The sequence below is a fragment of the Phacochoerus africanus genome, chromosome X (genome assembly GCF_016906955.1).
Source record: "Phacochoerus africanus isolate WHEZ1 chromosome X, ROS_Pafr_v1, whole genome shotgun sequence".
Classification (NCBI taxonomy): Eukaryota; Metazoa; Chordata; class Mammalia; order Artiodactyla; family Suidae; genus Phacochoerus; species Phacochoerus africanus.
This window is the reverse complement of record NC_062560.1, coordinates 101,470,750-101,492,586: the sequence shown is the minus strand read 5'-3', so window position 1 is coordinate 101,492,586 and position 21,837 is coordinate 101,470,750. Positions and strand designations below refer to the sequence as shown.

Sequence of the window (21,837 nt, the reverse complement as noted above, 5' to 3'; positions counted from 1 at the left end):
CTTAGTCTTTACCTAAAGGAGTTGAAAACTTATGTCCACACAAAAACCTGCATACACATGTTTATAGCAGGCTTATTCATCATTGTCAAAGCTTGGAAGCAACCACAATGTCCTTCAGCAGGTAAATGGGTAAATAAACTGTGGCACGTCCAGACTATAGAATATTATTTAGCCCTAAAAGGAAATGAGCTATCAAGCCCTGAAAAGACATGGAGAAAACTTAAATGCATATTAGCACGTGAATTATCCAATCTGAAAATGCTATATACTGTATAATTCCAACTATATGACATTCTGGAAAAGGCAAAACTATGGAGAATAAAAAAATCAGTGGTTGCCAGGGATTGGGGTAGGGAGAGATGAACTGGTGATGCACAGAGGATTTTTAGGGCAGTGAAAATACTCTGTATGATATTATAAAGATGGATACATGTCATTATACACTGGCCCAAACCCATATACAACACCAAGAGTGAACCCCAAGGCAAGCTATGGACTTTGGGTGGTTACGATGAGTCAATGGAGGTTCATCGGTTGTAACCAATGTGCCACTCTGGTGGGGAATGTTGATAACGGGGGAGACTCTGCATATGTGGGGGCGGTGGATATATGGGAAGTCTCTGTACCTTCCTCCTCAATCTTGCTGTGAACCTGAAACTGCTCTAAATAATGTCTTTTAAAAAAAAGAAAGCGAAAATCTAGATCTAATGTATTTACATCTTCAAAGGCTGTGCAAAGAAATGTTTCAATATATAAAGTGTTCTTGTCCCTTAAAAGACAGTACACAAGATCTTTCTCCTGGTTGCAGGTCCCTGTGGTTCATGAATGAAAAGTCTTTTAAAAACTATGTTACTGCCGTGACTAGTTTTTAGATCAGATAGGCCTGAAATGTTTTCCACCCACAGCCAGAAATAGAAACAGAAGAAACTTAGGATATTTTCGTTATGTAACTAAAGAAAACTATGTAGAAAGTTAATTTTTTTCAATAATGAAAGGAACTCCTCTAATGAGTAGCCTCTGAGATTCCTTTTTCACTTTTGTACCCTGAGTATTTCATATATCCTCATGGGTTCCAGATATGAAAGTTTTTAAAATTTTGGTTGCACTTTAGAAAAAAAAATAACAAAAGGGAAACTATTAGTTTTGGGTTTGGTTTTTTTTTTTTTTTCTGTCTTTTTAGGGCCACACCCATGGCATACGGAGGTTCTCAGGCTAGGGGTCAAATCGGAGCTGCAGTCACCGGCCTACACCACAGTCACACCACCACCAGATCAGAGCCACATCTGCAACCTACACCACAGCTCATGGCGATGCTGGATCCTTAACCCACTGAGGGAGGCCAGGGATCAAACCTGTGTCCTCATGGATACTACTCGGGTTTGTTAAATGCTGAGCCATGACGAGAACTCCGGAAAACTAGTTTTGAATAGACAACTTCTGAAATCTTATGAAAGATTAGAGGATCAGCTAAAATCGGAGTCACTTAGGTGCCTCCTGTTAAAATCCACACACTGAAATCCTCCACAGAATCATACTGCAGACATAAGGAGGAAATAGACAAATTAAAGACTATTTTCCAGACTCTGAAGATGATTAATGTGGTAAGAAATTCCCTAAAATTCATTAGCCTGGCTAGTCTGTAGCTATTAAGGTCAGGCGCCTTTTAAAGCCAGACTGTCCCTGCTGGATGGCAGGTCATTGCCCTGTGGCTTCAACATGACTCCACTTTTTTTTTTTTTTTTTTGTCTTTTGAGGGCCGCACCATGGCATACAGAAGTTCCCAGGCTAGGGGTCTAACTAGAGCTACAGCTGCCGGCCTACGCCACAGCCACAGCTACGTGGGATCCGAGCTGCATCTGCAACCAACACCACAGCTCACGGCAATGCTGGATCCCCAATCCACTGAGTGAGGCCAGGGATGGAACCTGTATCCTCATGGATGTAGTCGGGTACGTTAACCACTGAGCCATGACGGGAACTCCAACTCCACATTTTCTGATTAGGGATTAGGGAAACAAGTCTCTGCAGTTTGTCTGACATGCTTTAAACTGGTACCTAAACCAGTTCTGAGTGCTTGATAATGAATGAACCATGTGTCTTTCTTCTGCGGTTCTGGCTGGAAAGGATCCCTGCAGGGGAGAGCAGGGACAAAGAGGCCAGGGCTGATGCTAGTTCTCCAGCTATATGTACTTGCTATATCTGCAAGGGAGTGGGGATGAATAAAGCAAAAAAAAAAAAAAAAAAAATAGACCTACCCTGCACTGCATGCTTACCCTATCAACTTTAGCAGTTAGGCACAACTCCGAAATAACAGGCCTCACAAAATCCTTAAGAAGCAACACTATTGTTACTATCCCCCTTTTACAGATTACAAAACTGAGGCTCACAGAGAGAACTGCTCCCAAATCACACTGCCATTAAGAAAGAGAGCCAGGATTTGAACCCAGGCAGTGTGGCTCCAGAAAAGAATATGCTGCAGGGCAACAAGGGCAAAATATAGAGAATTTATACCAGCACTGTCCAACACAGTCTTCTGGGATTATGGAAATGTTCCGGATCCATGTGTCTGGTACAGGGGCCACGAGCCATATATGAAATTGGCTAGTAAGACTAATCAACTGAAATGCTTTTTTTTTTTTTTTCTTGAAATACTTTCTTTTTGGCTGTGTCCACAGCAAGCAGCAGTTCTCAGGCCAGGGACTGAACCCGCACCACAGCAGTGCAAATGCCGGATCCTAACTGCTAGGCCACCAGGGAACTCCTGAAGTTTTAATTCAATTTAATTTTATTTATTTATTTTTTCTTTTCATACTTGTGGCATCTGGAAGTTCCCAGGCTAGGGGTCGAATTGGAGCTGCAGCTGCCAGTCTACGCCACAGCCACAGCAACTCGGGATCCAAGCCATGTCTGTGACCTACACCGCAGCTCATGGCAATGCCGGATCCTTAACCCACTGGGTGAGGCCAGGGATCAAACTCATATCTTCATGGATACTAGTTGGGTTCTTACCCGCTGAGCAATGAGGGGAACTCCTGATTCAATTTAATTTATTTAAATGAAAATGTAAACAGTCGAGTGACTAGTGGCTCCTGTATTGGACAGGACAGTTCTAACATTACAGAAGGAGTCCATGCCGATGACCGCCTCTGGGAACGTGTATGACAACAAGCATTATCCCTGATGCCCCTGCTCTTAGGTGCCAGTGAAGCCCTTCTCTTGGGCTGGCTTCTCAAACCACCTCCAATGGTTTGTAGACTGTCCCCTGTACCAGGGCATCAATGAAGGGCTGAAGGCCAGCCCTAGCACCATCTGTTGTCAGCTTTGGCAAGACACTGCATCAGCCTAGAAGACGAATGCTTTAGCCCAGAGGAAGAAGAATGCTTTTCTACTTGGTTGGTCCAGTTTTTTGCAATTTACTCATCCATAGAGGATGGCAGTTTTGTCACTGGCACTAAGATCTGTTTTGTGCTGGTATATGTCCCAAGGCACTTCCTTAACTTTGTCTTATAAGAACTCCAAGGATTGGGCCACCATCTACCTCCAGAGCCACTCCGATTTCTACATTTGGGTTACTTTTCTGCACAGTCTGTCAAGGACTGAGATACAGTTTTAAGACTTCTTCCGGAGTTCCCATCGTGGTGCAGCAGAAACGAATCCAACTAGGAACCATGAGGTTGTGGGTTCGATTCCTAGCCTTGCTCAGTGGGTTGGGGATCCAGCATTGCCATGAGCTGTGGTGTAGGTCACAACAGACTCGGCTCGGATCTGGTGTAGCTGGGCTGGGACTGTGGTGTAGGCCGGCAGCTGGAGCTCTGATCAGACCTCTAGCCTGGGAACCTCCATATGCCACAGGTGAGGCCCTAAAAAAAAAAAAAAAGAAAAAAAGAAAAAAGAATAGGCTGTTCTGTTTTTGTTGTTGTTTTAACTAGGTTAGATCCAACGCTCCCATGGCCATTGCAATCAGTCCGTCTCCCTCACTTACTCACCAATAGTAGAGAGTATAATTAGTGTCAGGACTTGTATTCCTTCCAGGGAGCCAGGTACACTTCATGTAGCGCAGGTTGTGCCAAACGCATTGTAGCTCAGTAACAGCAGACTCGGGATCACCTGGAATATCCAGCCAAGAGTTCAGGACCCTTCTCTCCTTGCAATACAAACTCACCCATCACTCTGGCGGGTGGAGGGAGGTGAGGAGGCTAAGCTCGAATCTCTCACCCCATTTCACCCTGAAGGCATCCAGGAGGGAGAAAACCCAAATCTACTATGTTTACAACTTTCTCTCTCACCTCCTCCTACTAAGAAAAAAATCTTTACTATCACTGAGGGGCCCTAAACTCTTGTATCCTAACTGGAGAGAGTGTTTGAAGGTCAAATAATATTGCAGTCAGAGGAAATGACTATGGAATTTCCCAAGCGAATGTGAAAATATAAACAACTGCTCTATCTGCCTGTCTTTTAAGAAAAAACCAAAGTTACTGAGTTATAATTTACCTTCCTGTCTTTTGAGCAATAGTGATACATCTTGTTTTAAGAATTAAACCAACCTTCCTGCCGAAGCAATTAGGGGAAAGCTAAGCAAAACATAACTCTCAGCAGTTGCCTATTGTGTGATATGATCTTAGCAGCCCTAAAATCTTTATGATCTGAAATCATGTCTCTAAATTAAATGCCTCGGTTTAAAAAGCAAACCCGTGGAGTTCCTGTCGTGGCTCAGTGGTTAACGAATCCGACTAGGAACCATGAGGTTTCGGGTTTGATCCCTGGCCTTGCTCAGTGGGTTAAGAATCCGGCGTCGCCGTGAGCTGTGGTGTGGGTCGCAGACGCGGCTCAGATCCTGCGTTGCTGTGGCTCTGGCGTAGGCCGGTGGCTACGGCTCCGATTCGACCCCTAGCCTGGGAACCTCCATATGCCACGAGAGCGGCCCAAGAAATGGCAAAAAGACAATAAATAAATAAATAAATAAATAAATAAATAAATAAATAAATAAATAAATAAATAAAATGTAAACCCGTTATTCCTCATGATCCTTAACAGGGTGCTGTACTGAGCCATCGCCAACCACCTTACTGTCTTAACACCATTTAGGCTTTTTCAGATTGTGTTAAACTCCTCAAGAAATGAGAATGGGGGGAGGGTACGTTGTTTTAAACCATGCTCCCGGTCTCCTAGCACTACTGGATTTCATAGTTTTAAAATATTACTTCCTATACCTTTTTTTTTTGGTCTTTTTGTCTTTTTAGGGCCACACCCGTGGCATATGGAGGTCCCCAGGCTAGGGGTCAAATCAGAGCTACAGCTGCCGACCTACACCACAGCTCACAGGGCAATGCTGGATCCCTAACCCACTGAGCGAGGCCAGGGATCAAACCTGCATCCTCATGGATGCCAGTCGGGTTCGCTAACCGCTGAGCCATGACATGAATTCCTACTTCATATATATACTTTGGATCTGTGCAACACACCATATACTTTGGATCTGTGCAAGGCAGGTAGAGAGAATGGTTTGCAGAACAAGCTACATAGTGCTAAGGTTTGGAGGTAGGAGGTGGGACCCTGCCTAACCAAAGGGCAACTGAATATGAAGAGATGATATGTATGTAGCATTTACTCTTTGCCGGGCACTATTCTAAGCACCTCATGTATACAGATTTATATAATCCTTTCAACAATTCTGGGAGGTAGGTACGATCATCATCCCCATTTTACAGACGAGGAAACTGAAGACAGAAGGGGCTAAGTGATCTGCTCGGGTCACACAACTAGGAGTTGGCACAGCCGAGGTTTAAACTTGGACATCTAAGCTCTGGCAGCCCTGCTCTTCATCAGTATGTGCTACCTACCCGCTGTGTGTAATGTAAGTGCCAGAAAGGACGCTGGGTGATGAGTGGGAAGGGAATTAGCGGACAGCGATCAACCCATTTGACAGCTTTTCCTAGGACTAGTCTTGAATCAGAGCCAGGCAGGCATGCCCACTTTCCTTTTTTAACAGCTTTTCCCAAATATATTCTGTATATCAAACCAATCTCTCTATATAATGAGTAAGTATTGTGGGGTCTTTTTTTTTAAAGGCACCAGACCTGGAATTCAAAGACCTATAGCAACTCACTCTGTTCCCTTCTTCCTCACAAAATGGACCAGGCTAATAATACATGTTTTGCTCATTTCACAGAATAAGCTTGAGATGCTCCATTTAGGGAGAGGGGTGTGGGGGGTGTGTGTGTGTGTGTGTGTGTGTGTGTGTGTGTGTGTGTGTATCACCTTACAAGTTGCTAGGCACTCTGTAAAGATCTGGCACTGTTATTTCAGTTGTTTGTGAGTAACCCACAGGCAGGGATGGCCTCACATTTACCAGCGTGTTGTCGGCATCTAGTACAACTGCCTGACACTAACTAGAGTCAGCAAATGTTTGAAAATTGAATGAATTAATGAATGCTGAACATAAGCACATGGGAAAGTTAGATTTATTCTCTAAATACCAAGAGATAGAGCTTTCAGTTGTTACCTTCAGGGGGTGAGATGCACTTTTCCACCAAAATGCTAGGCTTTTCACTTTCATTGGTGCTGCACTGGGATCCCACTTGTAAACAAATCCTCTCATTCAGGGGCACTTCTTCTGAACGATGTGTTTCTGGAGTAATTTTCTAAGGGAAGAAAAATTTACAAAGGGACAGCTGTAGCAAACACACAGAAATATATGTATGTAATAAAACACTGGTATACCTCATTTGTATAAAGAAAATGCAACGTTATCAAATGCTATACAGTTAGTTCAGTGATTCTCAACCTGGAGGGACTCTGCTCCTCCATCCCCGAGGAACATTTGTTCCTGTCTAAGAGTGTTTTTCGTTGTCATAACTTGGAAGGGGGCTGCTCCTGGCATTTAGTGGATATAGGCCCAGGATGCTCCTAAATATCCTACAATGCACAGACTAGCCTTCCCTCCTCCAACGACAAAGAAGCATCCTATACCAAATATCAGTAGTGCCACCACTGAGAAACCCTGGTATAAATAAAAGACAGTTACCCACATTTTATTTCTCTGTCTCTCTTTTGTGTGTGTGTGGGGGGGGGGGGCTCACACCTGTGGCACATGGAAGTTCCAGGGCCAGGGATCAAACCCAAGCCACAGCAGTAACAATGCCGAATTCTTAACCCGCTGAGCCACCAGGGAACTCCTTCCACACTTTCAATATATAAACATTATGACATTTACCTATCAACCAACCATGCTAACATCCACTGTCTAAAAGACAGTTGATTATCAAAGATTATCAAAATGCGGAGTTCCCGTCATGGCTCAGGCAAAACGAACCCGACTAGAATCCATGAGCATGCAGGTGTGATCCCTGGCCTCACTCAGTGGGTTAAGGATCCAGGGTTGCCGTGAGCTGTGGTGCTAGTCACAGACACGGCTCAGATCCTGTGTTGCTGTGGCTGGGGCTGTGGTGTAGGCTGGCAGCTGCAGCTCCGATTCAACCCCTAGCCTGGGAACCTCCATGCACTGCAGTTATAGCCCTAAAATAAATAAATAAATAAATAAATATTATCACAATTCAATTCAAATACAACATAGTAAATGAACTCTGCTTCAATTTTTTAAGAATACAATTTAAAAAGTAATCCATGCATTAAAAAAATTTATTCTAAGTAGATGCACTATTAACATCAAGATCAAGGTTAAAAAGGACTGTTTTCAGAATCTGGTCATCCTGGTCACGTCTGAGGAGAGGGAGTAAAGAACAGGAGCCTGAGGACTGAAGAGACACTTTTCATTAAACATCTTTCTGCACTGACCATTCTCTCACATTCACATAAAAATTTTACGGATTGCTATTACACTGAGTATACACTGAGTATACACTGAGTATACACTGAGTATAGCACCCTTTTATTCTGAAAAGCAGATAAACTCTGTGGAACCACAGAAAGCCAACATATAGAAAGCGTACAGATATAAATAAATCACAAATCTGGTTATGATTTAGAATAAATCATTAAATGGCTCTTCAGGAAATGGACATTTCCCAAGGTTACAGAGTTGGAATAATGAAGAACGGAGCTGCTTTTAATCAGAGCTCCAAGGAGCTTCCTGTTTTGCAATAGTTTCTGACTCAAGTTGGAGACAGCACTTCCTTTTATATACGTGCTGACAGCCACGGAGGGGAAATTTTGTCAGTTACCTGTATCTACCACCCTAAGGGGATACTGTGTCATTTCACATGTCTGCTGCCAGCTGACCATGACAGCGACTGTGAGAGACTCTCAAAATCAGGACAGAAGTATATCCTCTGAGAAGGAGCCAGCAAATCAACAACGAACCACAGCAAAGACATGGAAAAAAAAGCCCAGCACTTTGTAGTATAGACTATAGAACAGCTCTTAGGCCCCGGCAAGACAGCCCTCTGAAAAAGGATTTAGCGGGTCAGTCCTGGAAGAAAAGAAAGCGAAATGTTTGTGGTCAAAATTCTGACAGGGAGAAAACAGAGGGATTTAGTTCCACGGACCCTGAGTACTTCTGTCCCAGCAGCAAAGCCATGCCTACCCTCAGTGGGGCCTCCAGCTATTCTGAGTCAAGTGCATTTTCACAACACATTCCTGATTCCTTGCCAAGAAACCTACTTATCATTTGGCTTCCCATACACTTGCTGCCTACAGGGATGGAACACACCAGCTGTGCCAAGAGAAGGCTCGCTAGAACGTTTCACCATTACGGTTTTCTCAGGGCAGAGTGAGCAACTGGCCCTGGATTGGTGAACGTGTGCTGAGCAAATGAGGTTTCTCAGCTGGGGAAGCTGAAGACCAGTCTCAGGATCGTTGGTAATGGTGGCAGGAAAGCTCCGAATGCAAATTTGGCCGACCTCACGGTTCCACTAAGCACAAGGCCCATTATGCCCCCTGAAGGAGCCACCCTGACCCGAGGAGCCCGGATAATTCTTGTCTGGAAGCTGCATTTGCCCTCTGAGGACATCCGGAGGGGACATGTATGGTTGAATGCCATCAACAAGAATCATCATGGAAAAAAATCCCAGCTCTCTTATTATATTAGATACCATTTCAGTGAGAGGGCTGAGGAGTTTTAGGACCTAGCTATTTTTATTATAATGGAACTTCTTAAATTAAAAAAAACAAAACTCTAGTACCTAATTATGAACCTTGTTTTGGGCATATCAATAATAGAAGGACTTAGAAAAGACATGGTTGGGAAAAGATGATAAAAAAAAAAAAAACCTTTTAAAATCTCGTTCAAAGCTCAAGGCAAATAATACGGCATGAATAAAGTAGGAGCCCCAGTTGTCAGTGATGGCCAGGTCAAGTGCATCTCTGTCTGTCAGACAAGGAACTAAATCCCTCCTTGCAGATCTTGATGAGGTATGTGTGGCTGTGACTTTCAGTTGTGGTGACTCATTTCACTGGTAGCTGCCATATGACATTATGCTCCACCCCTCAGAGAATATGGGCTCCTTTGAAAATTTATCAAAAACCAAGGCCAGAGTCCTGAACTGACCCCTCCCCCTCAGGGCCAATGTTCATTTGGCTAGATTGCACCTTTCCCAATTCCTTTTTTTTTTTTTTTTTTTTATTTAGGGCCGCACCCGCGGCACATGATGGTTCCTGGGCTAGGGGTCAAGTTGGAGCTGTAGCTCCCAGCCCACGCCAGAGCCACAGCAACGTGGGATCCGAGCTGCGTCTGTGACCCACACCACGGCTCAGGGCAACGCCGGATCCTTAACCCACTGAGTAAGACCAGGGATGGAACCCGCGTCCTCATGGATACTAGTCAGGTTCGTTAACCAGGGAGCCATGACGGGAACTCCCCTTTCCCGGTTCCTAATTCCTTCCTCAGAAGGAAAGGGGAGTCAGCTTCAGCTTTGGCCTCGGCCTCTCTGGATGCCTAGACAAAACATCCTTGGAGTTTATTCACCTAGTGTGACTTGTCGATCTCTTGGTGATGAAGGAGATCTAAAATGTGATGCCAGATCCTTCTTCCAATTGCCAGATTCGATGTTGTTAAAACAACGGCGGAGGGCAGCCATTTCAGCTAGTCTTGTATTTCTAAAAAAATCACCGATGAATCCCTGTCTCTCATCTTAATGGTCCTCCAATCTGAAGATTGAAAATGATCTCAAGAGTTTACCTCAGCAATTTGGGACCTTGAGATGGTCACAAAAGCCCATTGACATGTACAGACTATCATAATGCCACTGCTTCAATATGATTCAGAGCATATATATATACTGCCGTGTGATCTGATGACATCAACACTGTGTCTAAAGGACAAGAAGAGGAAAGGAAAATCACTCCTGCCATTGATTCTCAGCCTCAGGATTGTAAACGTCAAAAGATCCAGATAGGAAATCTCCCATCACTGATTGGAAGGAATAATCTGTGTTAATCACAACTGTGGCATAGGTAGCCATCAACGCTGTCAAACGGCTGGAATAAATGTGCAGGCCTTGGGCAGAGGCCACCCTCATGGTCTCCCTTTGGTCTTTTCAGGGGCAAAATAGAGAGAACAAGATTAAATGATAATATTATGTTGAACCATATAATATGACTTATAAAGGCAACAATTTCATGTGGTTCAAGCTAACAATAGTAATAATAATAAAAGCTAACAATTATTTTTTTTGCCTTTTTTTGGGGGGGGGCTGCACCCATGGCATATGGAGGTTCCCAGGCTAGGGGTCGAATCAGAGCTACAGCTGCCAGCCTACACCACAGCCACAACAATGCGGGATCCTTAACTCACTGAGCGAGGACAGGGATTGAACCTGCATCCTCATGGATCCCAGTCAGGTTCATTAACCACGAAGAGAACTCCCGAAAGCTAGCAATTACTGAACACTAAATCTGCAGCGAGTGTATCACAAACACCATCTCCTTTCTCACAGGCAGGCGCACACACACACACACACCATTCATATGAAATAGCTGCTAGCCTTTGCCACCAGTGTTTACAAATAAAGAAATGGAGGCTCAGGCCACAAAACTTGAATGATAAAGAGACAAAATTTCACACCCAGTTCTATCTGATTCCACTGCCTCCTAAAGATACTTTAAGTCTAGATTTCTGTAATTATATTGAGGAATCAGCTCCATTTCTAGGCTAGCATGTCTACCTGATTGATTCTTGAGCATGCTTGACAGGCTAATAAATAAGGAACTGTGAGAAAGACGGTGACTTCTCCTGGGGGTTTCAGTTAGATACTTAGGCGAGGCACTGAAGAGTCTTTCCTGGAACGTCTCAAGACTCAACTACCAAAAATTGCCACTAAGACTCCAACTGTCGGAGGCCCCTCCTTAGGGACAAGAGGAAGCCAACAGCATGAAAAGGGGAACTGACCTACCAGGGTTTCATAGGCTTCCGCATTTGGAGGACCTCTTTTAAAACACAAACACTTACTTCTAACCAGTCCCAGTTATTTATCAGTCAATCCCTAAACGATAACGAACACTTACTTCAGCAGCAAAGTGGAAAGGCAGATTGGCAAGGTCCCCTCAAGAGGAAGAGCCCATTCTATCCTCACTTCATTAACTTTTCACAGACTTGATTTTTAGTGGCCCAACAAGCCAGGGAAGTGAGTAGGGCCACACTGTACACACAAGAAAATGAAGGCACAGAGAGAGAGGTTAAGTAATTTACCCCAGGCCACTGAGCTAGCTTGGTGCTGCACCAAACTCGTCCTCCAGACGTTTCCTGCCACCAAACTGCTTGAATATGGTGATTCCACAGCTCACTGAGCCCAAGTACTGTCATTAATAACAACTTCTCATTGGCCTCCCCCAAGCCTGGACAAATTCCACCCCAAACATCCTCCACCTCCCCCACCCACCTACTGAAAGAAGATACACTCATCCCTCCTATACCCAAGGGGCACTGGTTCCAGGACCCCGCAGAGACACCAAAATCCAAGGATGCTCAAGTCCTTTATCTAAAATGGTATAGTGCAGAGTTCCCGTTGTGGCGCAGTGGTTAACAAATCCGACTAGGAACCATGAGGTTGCGGGTTCGATCCCTGCCCTTGCTCAGTGGGTTAACGATCCGGCGTTGCCATGAGCTGTGGTGTGGGTCGCAGAGGAGGCTCGGATCCTGTGTTGCTGTGGCTCTGGTGTAGGCTGGCAGCTATAGCTCCGATTCGACCCCTAGCCTGGGAACCTCCACATGCCGCGGGAGTGACCCAAAGAAATGGCAAAAAGACAAAAAATAAAATAAAATAAAATAAAATAAAATAAAATAAATAAATAAAATGGTGTAGTGTTTGCATATAACCTGCACACATCCTCTCACATACTTTAAATCATCTCTAGATTACTTATATAGTACAATGCGAATGACACATAGAGTTGCCAGTACATGGCAAATTCAAGTTTTGCTTTTTGGAACTTTCTGGTATCTTTTCTTCTAATATTTTCCATCTGCAGATGTGGAATCCAAGGACTGTATAAAGGTATGAAATAGTTCTGAACAGACCATACGAGGTTTTGAAGAACCTGTCAATTAGAAGGGGCTACAAACCAATAAGGTCCAAGAGAAACTCCCATTGAATAAGACTGTCATAAAGAATCCAAAAGGATCCAGTCCTAGTAACAAAAATTCACTTAGACTGGTCGCATATCTGACTGGAAAGGCTCAAAGTTTCACTTTTCCTCAAGCATCAGGGAACCTTCTGGTCAACCCCATCTGCCACTGACATCTTCTTTTTTCACTTTCCATGTGGCCATTTACTTACACATCACAGAGTTCTTGCATATCTATCTGCGCATGTGATCGGTGAGATGGTAAAAGTGAAAATTCCCTGAGAAACTGAAAGTGTTCTATAAATACGAGGCTAAGGCAGGAACACAGAAACGCATTTTAACATGATGATTGAGTACCTACAGGAACTGATTTTAACATACGAATTATTTACTGGGGGCCTACTAGATAACAATATCTGGTTTTCCTAAAGGAGCAATAATCTCAATTGTACGTCATCAGCAAATAATTAGTAAAGATTGTCTAATGTTCAATTTTGTCAACAGTTGTGTCCGTAATTTTCCCAGTTAAAATCTGGACACAACCCAAAACAAAAATCCCACTTTGGGAGTTCTCTTGAAATGCAGCAGGTTAAGGATGCTGCATTGTCACTGCAGTGGCTTGGGGCACTGCTGTGGCGCAGGTTTGATCCCTGGCCCAGGAACTTCCACATGCGTAGGTGCAGTCAAAAAAAAAAAAAAAAAAAAATCCCACTTTGAAGTAAGATTAGAATTTGGCTTATTCTTGGCTCCAACTCACAGTGTTCACTTCACGTCATCAATGCAAGGTGTTCTGGAAAACTTACCTTATCCTGTTTGTTGCCAAAATGACTAAAATACCATAGACTACAATTCGGGCTGGCTCCCTCAGGAGGATTCCACGTCCATGTGACTGTGCAGAGGTTTTCGACAGAAACACTCAAATTCGTCACAGGTGGCTGAGTTTCTGTCCAAATCAAGCACAAGAAATACACTTAGCAGCAGCAGTCAGTGTTTTCAGTAGTTCATTCAACCCATTCCTTAGAGGCCAAGAATCATAAACCTGAGTTAACAAGAGCTAACACAGGCAGCCTGCTAAATTCTCCCCACATATCAATCCAGTGAGTCCTCACAACAACCTTATGAGACATCAGCCTCATCTTAAAGATGAGGTGACTGAGGCACAGGGTCAGTGAGTCACCTGCCCCATATCCCATGGCCAGTAAACGGCAGAGCTGAGAGGCAGACCCAGAAAGTGTGAACACAGAGATAAGTATATTCCTTTTTTTTTTTTCGTTTTTTTTTTTTTTTTGTGTGTGTGTGTGTGTGTGTTCTTAGGGCCACACTCTCAGTATATGGAGGTTCCCAGGCTAGGGGTCCAGTCGGAGCTGCAGCCGCCAGCCTACACCACAGCCACAGCAACACCGGATCCGAGCCGTGTCTCTGACCTATACCACAGCTCACGGCAATGCCCGATCCTCAACCCACTGAGCAAGACCAGGGATCGAACCCGCCTCCTCATGGACCCTAGTCAGGTTCGTTACCGCTGAGCCAAGATGGGAACTCTGACAAGTATGTTCTTAAATGTCTAAGCATTCCTCCTGCAGGTATTTGGGGTTCCCTACACTTGTGGTCCACAGGTCACTCAATACAGACACGTGAATCTCAGCAGTTCTAGGAGCAGTTTAAGCAGCTCGTCTTTAATCACGCTTGCTAACGTGACCTGGTAATTGCTTTTTATAACTTTTCCAAAGAAATACTGAGAAAGAGATTAAACAGCCCTTGCTGCTCCCTAATCCTCCCCTGAGGTCTGACACTAAACAGCTGGAATGGTAGCTTCGACTAATCTGAAGAGGGCAAGAAAAGAGGAGAAACTGCGAGTGTCTTAAAAAATGTGCTTCTCTTGGAGAAAACCCACCACTGTCTCTCCCAAATATTTACTGACTCTATTATTCTGGACCTAGCTCTAGGATCAGGGAAAGGAGTTTTCATGCTCCTGCCAAAGGCAGGGAAGTCCATAGAGCAGGGAAAGAAAATCATCCTTACAAACTTTCCCGAGGACGTCTTCTGAGACCACGAATCCCAAAGTCATCGCCCTTCTATACACCAGATGGGGCGTATCCAGGGCTTCTCTGTCCTATCTTTGCAATTCTTCTGTAAGTCGAACGTTATTCCAAAATAAAGGTTAATACACTAATTTAAAGAACGATCCCCCAAATTGTCTAAAGTGGCAAACTTAATCATTATTAATTACTTAAGGACTCCAGCTACATTAATTTATCCATCGGTAGAGTGCTATTTTATACCCTAGGCCAATTTGATACCCAACTTTGGAGCGCTCTGGCCTCTCACCTAATCTGCCATATTTATACCGTCGCCTTCCTCTTTAACTGAACCCCAAATTCCCATTGTCCCCGAACATCAGCCCCGCAGGCACGAAGTAGTTTCGATTTCCCCCAAAGTCAGTTTTATACACAGCAGACTGCACAGGCCCTCGACTCTCAATATCCATTCTGCCTTTCCTGCCTCCCCAACCATTAGCCTTCCCGAAAGGTAGAGCCAAGGCCCAACTGTAGGCAGGAGGAGCCCACAGCAGGTCAAGTCCTCAAGGACGCAGGAAACCCTACTGCACTGCATGAAAAGGCAGCCAGTGCCAGGCAGCATCCATGGCACAGGCGACCGTGATTTTCAGTTATGATTGGAAGTGGTGACAGCCGTGTACGGCTACTCCATTTCGGCCTTTGTAACATCACGTCAATGATATGTTTGAAGACATGTCATCTGTCAGGTCTAGAGCCTCTAATGAAAACCCTATTCCTACTGAAGACTACCAACTCTCCCTTACTGTGCAGTTTCCAGAAATACCCCGAAGCAACAGTCCAGGAGAGCTGGTTTGGCACTTGCTGACACTCTGCCTTCCTACCCACCTCCCACTCCCACACAAAAAATGAAAGCCCTGATCGTGAAAATATTGGCCATTATGGTATGCTTAAATCATGCCCCAATTCTCAAGGGAGTTGAAGACCTTTTTAAATCTTATTTGTTCACCTCAGTATTTCAACAGAACAACAGCCCGCCCTCTTTCCAGTCTCTCCAATGGGTTTCATTCTGCACCCCACCCCGTCTGCTCCGAAGCATCTTTAGTCAGGTCTTCTAACTGGTTTTCATTTGGGGGCACCTGTGGCTACCTACCAAGCCTCCCCCCCAACCCGCAAAAAAAAAAAAAAAAAAAAAAGGGTTCCTTCCATTTCTCTTGAGATTTTTCTACTTCTTATTAGTTATTTCTTTATCTTGGCTGTGCCCATGGCATGTGGAAGTTCCCAGGCCAGGGATCAAATCTGCACCGCAGCAGTGACCCAAGCTGTGGCAGTGACAACACCGGATCCTTAACCCACTGTGTTGCAAGAGACATCCTCTACTTCCTATACTTTAAAACACACACAGACTCGTGGAAAGTTTAAATTCAATCTCCAAATGTTTATAAATATATCTGAATGTGTGGATGAGGGTATAATACATCCAGACATATACATAAACCAGCAGAGACTGTCCTTTTTGTAAAGGTCTCTAACAGCTCCTCATATGTAAGACGTACAATTCAGCATTAGTAGAGTCATTAAGAGCATGGACTCTGGAGCCAGACTGCCTGAGCTCATGTGCCAGCTCTGCTATTTACTAGCTGGCAAGTTACTTAACCTTTCTCTGCCTCGGTTTTCACATTTATAACATGAGGATGATTGATTGAAAAAAAATAACCTAAGGAAAAAGGGTTACGATGAGGGTTAAATGAGTTAACTCAGATAAAAAGCTCCCAACAGTGCCTGGCACAGAACAAGGGCTGTGTAAATGCTTGCTATCTGCTCGCTTGCTTTCTGAAGAGACAAAACAGTTCTAAACAGCTGCTTTGGTTTTCTACGGGATTGACCTGCACACCCATGGCCTTGGAGACAGAGCAAGCATCCCTTCTGCCTGAGAAGCTTTCCTTACCATCTCTTTCCAACCCATTTCGTATGGGTTGATGGCTGGCAGAAAGGGGAGCAGAGAGGAGAGAGGGACTCAAGGAGCTCCCTCGACTAAACTTCCAACCTCCAGTCGATCTGTACGGTCATCAAGCACAACATCCCATTCTAGTTAGGAATCAGCACCATCAATGCTGTTTCTGATAACAAGGCAATGTTGCTCTCTCCTGTTCAATCGCAGGAGATGGCAGAAGCATGCGTATTTCGGGAAAAGTCAAGGAAATCACAAGTCATACATGAGTCATTCAGCTCCTTCCTTTACATTCACTGGGTCATTAATCTCTTTCAGTGTTTTTTGCAACACCTCTCTTAATCATCCCCATCACACTAACCGGGGTGCTCTGCTGGGCCCGGTGAGACCGGCAGACATACACCGGTAAGGCCGGGTCCTGGACAGATGACACAACACATCTTTCTAGTGGCCACCTCTCTGCCCAGCTTCACACCCCAGGGATTCCCTCACACTCCGTCAGTCATGTCTCCCTGCTGGCTTCTCCTCCGGTGTCATTACCCTCACGCTGTGCCCCACTCAGCTTCAAGGGCAAAGGAAGCTGCCCGGCTCCTTGCTGAGCACAAAGAGGTATTCTCACTCTTACTTCTGGGTCGCTGCTCCTGCTAGGCCCCCACTGGGAATAACTTCTCCACCTGCTCAAAATGTCATCCCCCCTAAACGTCTAGCGCAAATTTTAGCTTGTCCACGACACTGCCAGCTCTCAGTTTCCTGGCTTCTGAAGTTACTGTTTGGACCACACACTCTGGCGATTATGAAGCAAGTCTCCAATTCATGATCATTCTGCTTCATACCAATGGCCTGTCCGTGCCTACATGGGTGCCCACCAGTCCTGCCTGGCCACGCTGGGAGGGTTAGCGCCTCTCCCAGCCAAGGACTCCCCTCACTTCTGCAGAGGGAGGCACTGAATACAGTGGTTACAGGCCTGGCCTCTGGAACCAGGCTGCTGGGGTTGGAAGCCTGGCTCCTCCGAGCTACCACCTATGAGAGGCGGAGCAAGGCTCTGGGTCTTACTATGCCTCAGCTTCCTCATAGACAAAATAGGACTGATAACAGCACCTAATGGACAGGTTCTGTGTAAAGATCAAATGAAACAGGAGTTCCCGTGGTGGCTCAGCGGTTAGTGAACCCAACTAGCATCCATGAGGATGCAGGTTCAATCCTTGGCCTTGCTCAGTGGGTTACACGGCTCAGATCCAGCACTGCTGTGGCTCTGGCATAGGCTGGTGGCTAGAGCTCCAATTGGACTCCTAGCCTGGGAACCTCTCCAGATGCCATGGGTATGGTCCTAAAAAGCCAAAAAGCCAAAAAGCCAAAAAAAAAAAAAAAAAACCAAGATCAAATGAAACAGTACAAGTGGAAAACTTAGTACGCTGCCTGGCATAGAGTAAACACTAAATGCTAGTTGTTCTTAAGACATGCCATGGTGTGGGCTACCAATCTAAAGAGACTAAACTAAGCTGGTAACCAAATCATTTTTTATAAACACTCAAAAGATTAGAGCTGGAAGAGCCCTTAGAATTTAGAGAGTTCAACCTCCTGTCACAGATAAAAAAGTTGCTGCACAAGGGAGAGGAAATGACCAGCCCTGACATTCCACAGCTGGGAAATGTCAGACCACTAAAATTCAAGTCCCCTGACTTGTTTTTTTAAAATCTGTCACCGTGCCTCAATGCAATTCTATCAATATTTCCAATGGGAAACAAGTTTCTGTATTCTAAGTAACCAAGTCACCAATGAACCTCTGTGACAAAACTGATAAAGTTGGGGATTGCCAGTATTAGCTAGAGGGCCAGCTGTGTATTGTTCCAGGTGTGTGTGGGAGGGAGTCTGTGCCAGGGAGGGTGCTGGAGTAGCACTGGGAAAATCAGGAGACTAATGAGATGGGTGACCCTAGACAAGTCCTTTCCCTTCTCTGGACTGCAGCTGCCCTATATAATTATGGAAACCGGATCTCCCCAAGTAAACTACAGGCACTTGGGGGTGGGGGCGAGGATTACACTGTACATTCTAAGGTTCTAAGTGAACCTACAAAGCCTGGCTCAGTACTAAACAAGGAAAGCACTTGAATTTTTACTTATTTATTTATTTGTTTATTTTTGTCTTTTTAGGGCTGCCCCTGGGGCATATGGAAGTTCCCAAACCAGGGGTCCAATCGGAGCTGCAGCGGAGGGCCTACGTCAGAGCCACAGCAAAGTGGGACCCCAGAGGGGTGTCTGCAACCTACACGGCAGCTCAGGGCAACGCGGGATCCTTAACTCACTGAGCGAGCCCCGGGATTGAACCCACATCCTCACGGATACTAGTTGGGTTCGTTACTGCTGAGACACAATGGAAAGTCCTCACTTGCATTATTAGCTGACCAACTTCAAACCTCCCCAGGTCTCTAATCCAAGGCCACCTTTTTAGTGGAGGTCTTCCTACTCCACCTTATTTACAATGGCAGCCCCCTCCTCTGCGTTGTTTTCCTCCAAAGTACTTCTCACCATCTGACATACCTTATATTTCACTCCCACCCCCCTTTCTCGGACTCTGCCAACTGCAGAGAAGCACCAAAGGGCAGGGACTCTGTTTTGCTCATCCGCGGCATTCTCAGCCCCTAGAACACAGCCTGGCAGTGAGCCAGCTCTGCACACGTTTTGTTGACTGAATCAACAGAGGGCAGCGAGGTTTCCTAATCAACATTTCAACTTGGGTTTCAAAGCACAACACGCTGGTGAAATTGCAATAAACAAAACTGTGAGCGTTTGTGTCAACATGACAATAAAACCTATCGACTATGGATCTACTATCCTCACCAAGAAGGTCCGGAAAAAGCCGTCCCTGAGCAACTCATCAGCCCCCACTTTTCACAGTAACTCTTGGTTGATTAATTTGAAATTGCCGCAAGGGGGGGAGGGGCATACGCGAACGCTCTATGTTTGCAACTTTTCTGTAAATTGAAAATTATTCCAAAGTATAAAGGTTGCTTTTTTTTTTAAAGGAAAATATTAAAGAAAGGCATCCACGCGGATGCTGCTCCGGGTTTCCCACTGGATTTCTTGGACGCCAGAGGAGGCCGTGACCCTCACGTCCTTTTCCTTCAGGAACTAGGAGCCTCAGAGGTTCCCTCCAACTCTCACTCCCTCACTAGACCCGCTGCGCTAGAAGCCCCGGCGGGTCCCCGGCTCGCCGGGACCTCGGTCACCGTCCCCGCGGGCTCCTGGGCCCTCAACCCCTCCCGGGCTCACGGGCCACATGCCCGGTCCTGACTCCACGGCCAAGGACTCGTTCCGGTCCGGCCTCGGGCTCCTCGGCGCTTCCCGACGGCCAAGGGACGTGTGGCCACAAATCGTCGTCCTCTGGCCCCTCCGCCGCTCCGGGTCCTCCACCTCGAGCCGCACGCGAGTGGCGGCGGAGGCGGCCGCGGGGGCATCGCGGAGCCCGTCCCCGGCGCCCACCGCCGCCCTCGGCCCGGCGGGCCTCTCGGCCGCGACCCCCGCCGCCCTTGCCCCAGGGGCCGCACTACTCACCTGCGGGCGCGGCCAGCCCGCCGCCGCCGGCGCAGAACAGCAGCGCCCACAGCCCGTAGAGCCGCGCCGGCCGCTCCATGCAGCCCCTCGCTCGGAGCCCGGCCGGGCAGCAGCCGCGGCAGTCTCCGCCTCCTCCGCTCCCTCTCCCACTTCCCGGCTCCGCCGCCCTGGAGGCCGGGGGCCGGCGCAGACGGGAAGGGCCGCCCCGCCCACCGGCCGCAGGTAACCCCTGGCGGCGGGCGCGGGTGGAGGGGCGGGGCGTCGGTGGCTCCCGCAGCGGCTTCTGCTGCGCGACACCTGGCCCCGCCGCAGCCCAGTCCCCCGCCCCGAGGCGGATCGCCGGCCAAACGGAACTTCCCCGACCGCGTCGCGGCCCGGCCCCCGCGCCTGCAAGCCGAGCGGACCGTGCAGACCGGCGGAGCCCCGGACGTGCTGGGGGAGCTGTATTCCACCGGGCTCCCGGGCAGGGCCTTCTCTGGGAACGAGCCTTGGCCTGGGAGTCTGGAGACGCGGCTTCCAAACGTGGGCCTCTGAGCCCTTGTTTCCTAAACTCTGACTCCCGAGTTAGTAATCCCAGGTCTGACCTCAGATGGTGGACTTGGAAGACCAGAGGAGGGGACGTGGCGGGAGCATGCTTTGTAAACAGGATGAAAAGTATATTTGAAATCTGGTGATAATGGGGGGGGGGGGGGGCGCAAGCAAAAATTGTAAATATGACCGACAGTGCCATACTATATACTTGGATTTTTAAAAATGTTTCCTTTTTTGGCGGCCCCACGACATATGGAATTCCCGAGCCAGGGATCCTATCCGAGTCGCAGTTGCCACCTAGGCCACAGCTGCAGCACCGAAGGATCCTTAACCCACTGTGTCTAGCCAGGAATCAAACTGGCGTCCTAGCGCTCCCAAGAGGCCACCGAACCCGTTGCACCACAAAGGGATGTTTTTAAAGCTCACGACCAACTTTCTACATATTGCTTTTTCATACATATAGAGAGATGGAAGGTGGGTGGCTGAGGCTTAATGTCGCTGGGGATGGAGGAAAAGAGGAACCCTTGGTTTCCTATGGCTGCTGTAACAAATTACCACGAATTGAGTGACTAAAAACACCCCAGTTTTATTATATTAGCATTCTGGAGGTCAGAAGTCCCACTAGGGTAAAATCAAGGCGTGGCTGGAGCTGTTTTCCTTCTGGAGGTTCTAAGGGAGAATCTGTCTCCATGCCTTTTCCAGCTTCTGGAGGCCGACTGCATTCCTTGGCCCCTTTCTGTACCACTCAGACCTCTGCTTCCCTTAGCACATCTCCTGCTCTGACTCTGACCCTCCTGCCTTCCTTTTTCTTTTTTGAAAAGCCTTGTAATTAGATTGCACCTACCAGATATCCAGAAGGAACTAGTGGTTAGCAGTGGGGCGGGGAGGAGTGGGCGGTGCAAACTATTGGGTATAAAATAGGCTCCAAAGGGAGTTGCCCGTCGCGGCTCAGTGGTTAACAAACTCCACTAGTATCCACGAGGATGCAGGTTCGTATTCCTGGCCTCACTCAGTAGGTTAAGGATCCGGCGTTGCCAAGAGTTGTGGTGTAGGTCGAAGATGCGGCTCAGATCACATGTTGCTGTAGCTGTGGTGTAGGCCAGTAGCAACAGTTCCAATTCAACCCCTAGCCTAGGAATCCCCATATGCCTCGGGTGCAGCCCTAAGAAGACAAAAGACGAAATAAATAAATAAAACAGGCTACAAGGATGTAGTCTACAACACTGGGGATATAGCCAACATTTTATAATAACTGTAGATGAAGTGTAAC

At 46.6% G+C, this 21,837-nt stretch overlaps 1 protein-coding gene across 1 annotated transcript in view; it reads right to left on the bottom strand.

Annotated features, from left to right (window-relative positions):
- IL13RA1 (interleukin 13 receptor subunit alpha 1) overlaps positions 1 to 20,288 on the bottom strand; it is a 55,006-nt gene extending 34,718 nt beyond the window's left edge. The window contains exons 1-4 of the mRNA XM_047764489.1: positions 20,037 to 20,288; positions 13,323 to 13,462; positions 6,503 to 6,641; positions 3,987 to 4,107 (exon numbers count right to left, since the gene is read on the bottom strand). Of these exons, the coding sequence (XP_047620445.1) occupies positions 3,987 to 4,107; positions 6,503 to 6,641; positions 13,323 to 13,462; positions 20,037 to 20,115 (479 nt within the window). The 5' untranslated portion in view covers positions 20,116 to 20,288. The remainder of the gene's footprint in view (positions 1 to 3,986; positions 4,108 to 6,502; positions 6,642 to 13,322; positions 13,463 to 20,036) is intronic.
- Between the last annotated feature and the right edge of the window lie 1,549 nt (positions 20,289 to 21,837).